Raw genomic sequence first — 10,049 nt, forward strand, 5'->3', positions numbered from 1 at the left:
ATAATCCAATAAACCTAGTCACTAGGTCATCTAATTGATCAATTTTGTAACCCATTAAGCTAAAATTTCAAATTAAATTAGATAAAAATTAACATGATCAATTCAGTCAAATCCCAATTCATTTTTTTAAAATATCATTTTAATTTTAATTTTTAAATCTTCAAACCCCATTGAATTGAGAAGATGTCAACTCATGTCAGGGCCGAGTTTAATAATACCAACAATGGCTCTACATTACAGAACAATAGTAAAAGAAAAAGCGCAAATGTATCATTGCATTGGAAAGTTCATGCAAATCCACCTGTGGAAATGTTAGAATTTAACTCATTTTCCTTTACAACTGCATTCCCAGCCCACAGATTGAAGTCAGACCTCTTTAATCAGAAGGGAAGACCCTATCACATCCAGCATAAAATATGACATTGATAGCGAACAAAAAAATTGCTACTTCGGATATGAAGTTCCAAAATCACGAAATGTACTTCTCCTGCTGATCCTGAAGTAGCTTGGCCGATGACTTGGCATCCAGATACAATGCACACACTTCGTCGAGGTCCGCCTACATGTTGAGCCAGCCAAAAAGTGAAAAAGTCATGCGTTGATAGTGAACAACGTTCTTAAAGCGCATTCATTCACAAACAACGGGTGCTGACAGATTGATACAATTATTACCTTGCATATCTCTTCTCGACCATTCAGTTTTGCCACAATGCTGGCGGGTGATAATAGCTGAACCGCAAGCCTGCGGGGACAAAAAGTTCTAGTTAAAGCATGCTTAAGAAGTAGGTAGTTCTTTTCGCACCTCACACATATTTATGAATTTTATCAAGACCTCAATGATGTGCGTTGTCCAATCTCTCCAAGGTCAGCTAGACTCTCTTCATCTATGTGCAGTTCCTCGACCTGTGCACGAATTGCTAAAATCTGACCAAACAACAGGAGTCCATAACCAAGCATTAGATCGGTGCCTGTCAATTACAAGAAAGTCTACTGAGCACCGACAATAAAATCACACAAAACTTGGCCTTACCTGTATCATCTCAGCAGGACCATAAGTTTGTGTTCGGATAATCACCAACCGATCCAACAAGTCAACAGGGATGCCATGAGGACTATTCATATCTGTCCCTCTGCACAGCAGCTTGTCCATATCAGGAATCAGGATATAAGAGCATGTTACAAGGTGGAAGGTTTGCACAAGCTAGTGGCCAATTCAAGCAGAGGGAACATTAACATAATTATATTACAGTCGTTCATAGCATATAAAATGAAGCTATCAATACATTTCACAGAATTTTGCTCTTGCAATTCAAGATCCTATGATGTCACAAAACTCCATAACCCCAAGATAGTATAGGGAAAACATATCTTGCCTAAATGAGAGACGAATAAAAGGCCAGACATTATTCTATATTTTATAAACACAAACACCATAAATACATGAATGCTCTGAAAATTATCATAGAAAAGATTTGGAAAGAACATCAAGTTTTTTAAAAGCAAGGAATGGGAGAAGAAGGTTAGAACCCATTGTTCAGCATACAGCAAATTGCATTTAATTGCCTATTGCTCACAACAATAGTCAGTGACCACAGAAAGGAGTCCAACCAATAAGAAGGAAATAAATATTTTAAGACTAAACAAAAAATTTCTTTCAAACATTTAACTTCCAATAGAAAAGATGGTTTACCCTTTTTAAATGTTTTCCATCTACTTATAATGATTTCATCCTTGATAATTGGTCATCGTGAAGAAAGTGATATTGTTTGGTGCTTGTAGTTTATAAAAAAAGCAATGAGAAAGCTTCACGCCATAAAAGCAGATCAGAACTTCAGTGTCAACCTTTTCTTTTTTCAGGTCTCTTTGGATTAGACTTAAGAGGCTATATTAAATGACGTGAATAAAGGTCCATTTTTGGCACAGGCATAACCTTATTTCAGCAACGACAACAATACTTTGAAGCATGGTATAAATCCCCATAGCACAATTCACCTGGTGATCAATTTCTGGGTTCAAATTTAGGACAATTTACTAATTGAATGAATTTATCATCTATCAACCAAATTCACCATGATGTCAAGTGTGAATACAGTCTTGCCACCAAAACTTCCAACACGAGGATAAAAAAGCCTTGTTTTGCACATAAAACATCCTTTGTACCTTACGTTACATATTCCTCTATTTGTAGCAAAGATCACTATGGGTGACAGCGAGCTCTCCAAAGCACGATTCAAATACGAAAAACACTCCATATCCAGCATATGTACCTGTGAATTTTGATTTGATTTGTGAAAAAAGGAAAAGAAATATGCGTGCATGAATAAGTTGTGGAAATGGTCTAAAGGAAAAACAGACCTCGTCAATGAATAGAACTCCAGGAACAAGCTCTGCAGTACCCTTATCAATAAATCCATTAACAACCTGTCATCAACAATTTTGTTTTCAGTCACACACTTGGGATAACCCATAATGATATTGAGGTTATGGCAAGCCAAAAATAGAGCATTTATTTGTTTGGTATTGAAAAACAGAAGAGACATAAACAAATCGTTCAAGACTTTGTGATCTAATTGCAAATATTTGCAGATTGAGGATAATTTGGGAACAAAAGAAGATAACAGGTAGATTCTACTACTTTAATTCAAATGATCAACTCAGGCCTTGGTCCCTGGAAATAATCTGTAACTAAATACTACCATGGACTCAGAAGCAGTACCTTATTTATTTCCTGTCGTAGCTTATCAGTGATTTCTGTTTTTCTGGGCTTCATCATTTGGCCCATTAGAGACAATATATCTTGCCCACCTTGAGGCCTTGCATTAGCAGCATCTAGATCATGCAGAGTTACATCCTGACAAAATGAAAATTAGAATAAAAAATTAGGGTGATAACTGTGACACTATTATGAGGATAAGGCAACTGCCTATAACCTGGAAGGGAAAGATTCACAAGGTGACAAGTTCAATCAAATTAACGGGTACAAATCCCTAGATGTTTAATTAGATAGCTCGCAGCCATTGAGCCACTACTTAAAAATGCAAATCTAAAAGTTTTGGATAGGGTCCTTTAGGGACACATTATCCAATATTATACACATGCCACCTGAGTCTTATCATTTTGAACACAATTGCTTCAAAGAAGGATGGCAGTCTTGTTTAAAAGACAAAGCACCCCCTGTGCTGAAAGATTCTGATAAGAATCAACTTGAAACAAATACCAGCAAAATTATGCACAGATTATAAAAAAGATGTCATTGTCTAAATCACTTGAGCAAGATGCCATAATAGTACAACACATCTGATGCTAATAGAGCAATACCTGAACTATCTCCTTCTTTTTGCTAACTTCTCCCTTAGGAAGCGGGACATACTCCTCAGCTTCAAGGTCGAATTCTGTAGCAAAAGCATCACTTCGACCCACTCTTTTGACTGCTCCACTATTTGCTTCAATGTATATAACATCTCCCACAGCTACCTGAAAATCATATTGTACAAGTTACAATTTCGATATCACAAAAGATCAGGTTAAAACGACAAGCAGTGAGAATTTAAAAATCTTCGCAGGTGAGAACCCAAGAGAATAAACAAGTAATCAAAATGTACAAGTCCCTTTATATTATAGAATAAGAATAAGCGATGACTTCTGTTTCTGCACCAGCTCTCAAATAGTTCTAAAGCACACAAGTTGAAAGCACACAGGTACGTGCTTAAGAATTTTTGAAACAAAGAATTAAAAGGGCTTACCTTCTCCTTGATCAAGGCATCATAAATACTGGCTTCCAATCGTAGTTGCTTTGTTCCTTTGATGGTTTTTAGCCCAATAATTACACTACCAATGCTTTTACCGTAGCCACCAGTTAAACTTTCAGTTTCTTCTGGAGAAAGTTCAGTCACCTGAAACATCAATACCAAAACATCAGCATCAGGGACCAATTTGAATATGGACAAAAGATTATGAGATAATCATCAGTTGAAAAAATAGAGTGAATATAACTTGCCTCTCCCTCGTAGACCTCTTTATTCTCCTTGATACGTAGACCAATAGCCCTTCGAAAATTTTCCATCAATACCTCAGTTTTCTTAACTTCAGATGAGTATACTTCTGAACCAACCATTGGACAAAATGGAACCTGCAAAAAACAAGCAAAATTTGTATCATACGAACTCAAAAGACTACCAACTATTTAAAATCAAGACCACGTTCAACAACATCATTAAAAAAATAAAACATAAGACATTGGAGGGACAACTTGAAAAATAAGAGAACTCAAAAATTGTAAGTTCTACCTTAGTTCCAAGTTCCTGGGAAACTCCAAGAGCCAAAGCTGTCTTTCCAGTTCCAGGAGGCCCAGCTAAGAGGAGTGCACGGCCAGCCATCTTCTTCTGCTTTATCATATCGACTACAAGCCCAGCTGCTTCTCTAGCCTCTTTCTGACCCACAAATCCAGCAGCCATATCAATGGCTCTTCCACTAGGCTGCAGAGGAACATAGCAAGAAACAACACAGTCACCTCGGCCATAAAGAAACCAATTCTTGAAAATATTTTTTATTTCTGGCACATATCTAACTAAGAAATGACCCATTTCCACTTAAAAGAAGAAAAAAAGAAAAGTTTTAAAAAACCCTAAACCCTAAAAGAAAGAGGGGAAGTGTTCACATACCTCAAGGCCAAGGCCTCTGATGTGAGTGTGCGTAGCTATTCTCTGTTTCTTGGCAGTGGACTGTACCTCTTCGATATTCATCTTCTCCAACTCACCTTCTCTCTCACTCTCTAGCCTTGTCGCTCTCTCTCTGGCTACAGACTGTCCTTAGTTTAGGTTTTTTTTAGCAGAGCAGAAGCGGGTTTAAGCCTTCAAGGCTGTGTGCCCTTCTTTTTATAATGTAAAAGCATGGATTTTTATTTTTGTACACTTCGACTCTTGTAGTCCTCAACATCTTACAACATAAACCTTAAAGTTTTCGATTTGTTGCAAGATCTTCCCTTTTTATTAAAACAAAAAGAAAAAAGATTTTTTTTTCATCAATTAATATTTTTTGTTTGTTTATATAAACCCTTTTCAATATAAAAGGATCTTGAATCAGCTTTTATACATAAAAACTAAATTACTTTCTTAAAAAGTCATATATATATATAGGAAAATATTTTCTTACAATAACTGGAAAAATTAGTAATTTACTTGTTCATTCTTTTTTAAATAAAGCAGCAGGGAAATCCATGGCTAGCATAGGTTGAACGAAGATCAAGAATGTTCTTCAATTTTTTATAAGTATTTTATAACAAGTGTATAGAAATCAGAGCCTAGGCCTTGAGTATGTTTTTTTTCTTTGTATTTTACATTATTAGTCTTTAAGAATTGAATTGATGAGAACTTATCATTCGAGATTTGTTAAAACCAATTCATTAGCACTTCTAATTTAGAAAAAATCAAATAATTCCTTGACATTAATTATAAACCATCATCATCTCAGTAGTTTTTTACTCTAAAAATACTTTATTTTAATCATGATTTTTATTTTTATTTTAAATTAAAAAGAATGTAAAATTGATGACAGGATGAAGGTGATAATCATTAAATAAAATTGCAAGAAATGACAGTTAAAATGCAGAGTGATTGGGTCTTGATGTTGAGTCAATATTTGGTCTGATATAAGACCCAACCTAGAACAAGTATTGGTATATCATTAGGTTGATTAACATCAAACTGCTATTAATGATAATTGGTAGGGGGTTTGAAAGTGTTTTTGCTTTTGTTTTAATATGTTTTTTTAAAATATTTTTAGCTTAAAAAATTATCAAATTAACTATCTTTCTTAATGCTTTAATGATTTTGAAGTATTAAAAGTTAAAAACAAAAAAAATAAAAATATTTATTTTAATATTTTTTTTTAAAAAATATTATTTTAAATAGCATTACACACCACAATCTTAAAACACACAAAGGCTTTTTTTGTTTTTCCGGTGAAAAAAAACTTTTGAATTTTTTTTAATTTTTTTTAATATATTAATATCAAAAATAAATTTTTAAAAATAAAAAAAAATATTATTTTAATATATTTTTGAATAAAAAACACAATTTAAAAACAATCATCACCTCATTATATATACATTATGAAAGAGCTCAAACTTGTATATAACAAGACGGAAACAGAAAAAACAAAAAACAAAAAAAATCATCCCATCTTCTATCAAATTAACTACACAAAAAGAGAGATTTCTCTCCATATCAACTCCTCAAAAAGAAATGGCCACCGTAATAACAGAGTAGCTAGCTGCTAACAATTCTCAAATTGATACACTATCTAACGTTGCTTGGTTCACCCCATTTCCAAAATTGTCTCCAAGACCTCTTCTTTTCAAGAGAACCCCACTTTCAGTCTCAGTGTTGAGAGCTAGCACTCAGCCATGTAGGCTTCCTCTCTGTCTTCTATGCAAATTTCCATTCTTCATAAAGGATCATATGGACCATCACTAGTAAATGATAAAATTTTGTTGTTAATACAATTTTTTTATTTTGTAACATGGAAGGATCGATATTCTTTATTTCTTAGGCCCATTTTGCTACTCTTGTTTACTCTGAGAAATACGAGACTTGTTGTTGACAGGTTCGACAGATATTGAATTGAATTCAGGCTTATGTCACTGTGTTCTGTAATGCTTCTGGTGTTAAAGTTGGTTTCTTTTCTGAGTTCAAGTGGCCTGTAGAGAATCTAACTCACCTTGATCATTGGTATATGGATTTTCTTTCTTTTGTTTCAGCTCTTTTTGATTCATGAACTGTCGTCTATTTGATGTTGCTGGTCATTGCGGTTGTCTTTTTTCATTTCTTGTTTTCTAATGAATGAGCTTGCTTATACCTTCAACTCTTATAACAACAAGTAGACAATCTCTCGAGGGGAAAGGTTCCTTCGATTTTCAGGCAAAAGAAGTATAATGAAAAACTGCAGTCATTTCTTTGATTGAGTGATCATGCACTCTCTTCTTTTGTGTAAGTCAACAGCTACTTTTGATCTCATGATTGGGGTAGGAAGTGGGGATCTTAGGGACTCACCGGAGAAATCAATTAAGGGAAGCGATATTGCGCTTTCATCTCCGAGGCTTGTGATACCGGCTGCAATTCATGTCTCATCAATATTTTGCCAATGATCCTTTTGATTTCCAGGTATTCGTTGAAACCATTTCTTTTGCCGTTTTATTGCACTCTTGAAAAATGTTCCCAAATGCTGTTGGAGATGAAGAAAAAATTGTTTGGAATCTGTTCGTACTTCATCGGGGCCACATAGCTTAAGAGAACTCTTGGCACTAAACTGAAGACTTTTACGAAAAGCTAGCAAATCTACTTGCACTGGGTTTGAAGTTCTCGAATTCAAGGGGCGGTAGCTAGGCTACTTTTACCCATAGGAACGAAAGAAAGAAGTGAGTTGATTCTTAATTGTCCATCGTTCTTTTGTTATTTCACAGCTTGTGCCTGCTATGTGTGGGGGTGTTTGTATACAAAACTGCTGCTCCAGTGCAAGCATACAGAGACAACGATGACCTGAAACTTGTCTTGCCATATAGCGGGCAAGTACCAAGTGACTAAGTTATCCATTCAAGTATTATCAAAAGTGTATGACCCATCCACACTAAATCATTTCATAGCAGAGTGCAATGCTTCCCAAAGAACTTGGTAGCCATACAGTTTCAGTTCATCATATTTTATATATGTTATTTTTATATATAAAAAAGTAAAAAATAGGTGATAATTTAATATTATTGAATTATGTCGCTAAGCTTTTATATATATATATATATATATAATAAATTATTAGACTTAATATTTTATAGCTAAACATCTTACTAAACCCAAATATATATAGAATTGAAAAACTTTTTAAACCTCATATTAACTTATAAAATTTCATTTATTTATTTTTATGATCTTTAACATAAAATATTATAGTCAAATATATTAATACCTGGACACTATATAAAAGTTTTAAGAATTCAATTTTTTTTATTAAATTAATAATATTTAAGAAATAATTATTTCTTATTAATAGTGTAAAAAGATCCATCCTCTCTCTAAAAAAAAGATTTATGAACTATAATTTCATATGGATCCTTTAACCGTAAATATTTATAATTTTTATTTTTATTGTATATTTATTAAAAAAAAAGTTCTCTAAAATATTATGGTTTTTTTCTCAAAATAACATTTACTGCATCAAAGAGTTTTAAAATTTATTAAATAATATTTTTTTATAAATATTAGTCATTAGCCATCTTGATTTACTAAGTATCACTTCCAGTCACTTAGATTAAAAATAATACATCAAATTATTAAAATTAACCGATTATAAATCTTACTTCAAAAACGACTTCAATTTTCTGGAACCTCACTTTGCGTACCTGTGTTGAATATTCCCGCAGATAAAACCACCCAAAGGGTTACTCTCGAAATGCAAACTGCTTGGTTTTGTAGATTAAGCTTGTGCAAAGCTTGCTGGTGGAAATTCTTGTGCGAGTCTATACTTATTATAATGAAATTGTTGCTGTCAAGAAGATGTTTTGATTAGATCGTACATACAAAATCATCTAATTTCTGTTTAATGGGTTTGCCTAACACTTTCATGTAAAAAATCATGTAGTTGCCATCACCTGATATTAACGTTTCGTGATTGCCAGCAAGCATTCGAATGAAAGCAGATCCGCATGCATAGTAGATTTCATTTTTATATATATATTATACACCGATAATATCTAATAATTTGTAGGCAAGCAAGAAATTAAGACGTTGATCACTGTCCTAGCCAGTTTTTCCCCAGCATGCATGTAAGCAAACAAGATAGTTCAATGTTTGCTTGTGAAGGAAGCAAGTCTTCTGCCATAAATCGCCTCCAGAATTGCTGCTCCAGCCTTGTAACTTCATCTGTCAACCTGTGCACACTTTTTTAATGCTTGTTGCAGCTTGTTTGTCTTTGCTGCGGAAAAGTGCATTTTAATTTTTCTTTTTAATATTTTTGAATAATTTTAATATGTTATTATTGAAAATATTTTTTTTTAATATATTTTAAAATAAAAAATATTTTTTTAAAAAATCACCATACACTAATTCCAAAAAAAACCCAGCTAGTTTATGTGATTTTATGTGTTAAATGCTGAAATTGGATATATTTTTTGTTCGTGTTTACTAACTGGACACGTCAATTTTTTCCATTTTTCCTCGCAAAACTCTCATCAATCCCTCTACTGTATATAGTTTACAAATTGAGTCCTCTAAATACCAATTCTATAAATTAGCTCCTCTATTGTTTACCTTTTCTCAATCAAATCCTTCTATCAATATAATTGGAGGTGACATTAAATAACGCACGAGTTACCCACGCATTTTCCAATTTGGTAACGACTTTGTATTGCATTTGGGTCACAGAAACATTAAATTTAATCCTCTTTAATGTTTCTAATATAAACATTTTAATATAATTGAAAAAATCTAAAAAAATATTGAATTGATTTATTTTTAATTATTTTTTTTATCAAAACATATGCACTGTTTTATAAAAACACATAGATGTAACAAAAAGCTTACATTTCCTCTCATTTAATATACATAATAACACGTGTAATCCAAATATAAAACTATTTTAATCACATAATTATTTATTTTAACTAATCTTACATAGAAAGAAATAATAGAATACTTTTCCATAAAAAGTAACACACACACAAAGAGTTTAACATCATCCTCAATTGTTTTCAAAAGTTATTAACGTATGTCGACGGAGGTCCCAATTGAGAAAACTGATAGATAGGAGACTTCTTCAAGAAAAAAACAATAGTCGAGGGACTAATCGAACTTCGTCTTAAGCAAATCAGGAAAGCAAGTAGACAGACCTGGCTCTCCTTCACTACCCCTGCCAGATATTCTGATTTTTCTCTACGGATCGATCAGTTGCTGAAACCCTAGAACTGATCCGATCCAAAAAACGATGTCGTCAAGGAAACAGCGAGAGCGTCAAATGCTAGAATCAATCTACTCAATGATCGCTCTTGTCTTCATCCTTGTCAC

At 33.2% G+C, this 10,049-nt stretch overlaps 1 protein-coding gene across 1 annotated transcript; it reads right to left on the minus strand.

Annotated features, from left to right (window-relative positions):
• Positions 1–248: 248 nt before the first annotated feature.
• LOC105117787 (ruvB-like protein 1) lies at positions 249–4,827 on the minus strand. Its single transcript, XM_011015547.1, has 12 exons — positions 4,662–4,827; positions 4,287–4,475; positions 3,998–4,129; positions 3,744–3,893; positions 3,319–3,474; positions 2,717–2,851; positions 2,356–2,421; positions 2,161–2,267; positions 1,031–1,130; positions 833–924; positions 673–742; positions 249–559 (listed from the first exon to the last, which is right to left on the minus strand). The coding sequence occupies exons 1-12, from the start codon at positions 4,740–4,742 to the stop codon at positions 470–472; spliced, it is 1,368 nt and encodes a 455-aa protein (XP_011013849.1). The 5' UTR covers positions 4,743–4,827; the 3' UTR covers positions 249–469.
• Positions 4,828–10,049: the final 5,222 nt, after the last annotated feature.

This window comes from Populus euphratica, unplaced genomic scaffold, assembly GCF_000495115.2.
Source record: "Populus euphratica unplaced genomic scaffold, PopEup_1.0 scaffold1533.1, whole genome shotgun sequence".
Classification (NCBI taxonomy): domain Eukaryota; kingdom Viridiplantae; phylum Streptophyta; class Magnoliopsida; order Malpighiales; family Salicaceae; genus Populus; species Populus euphratica.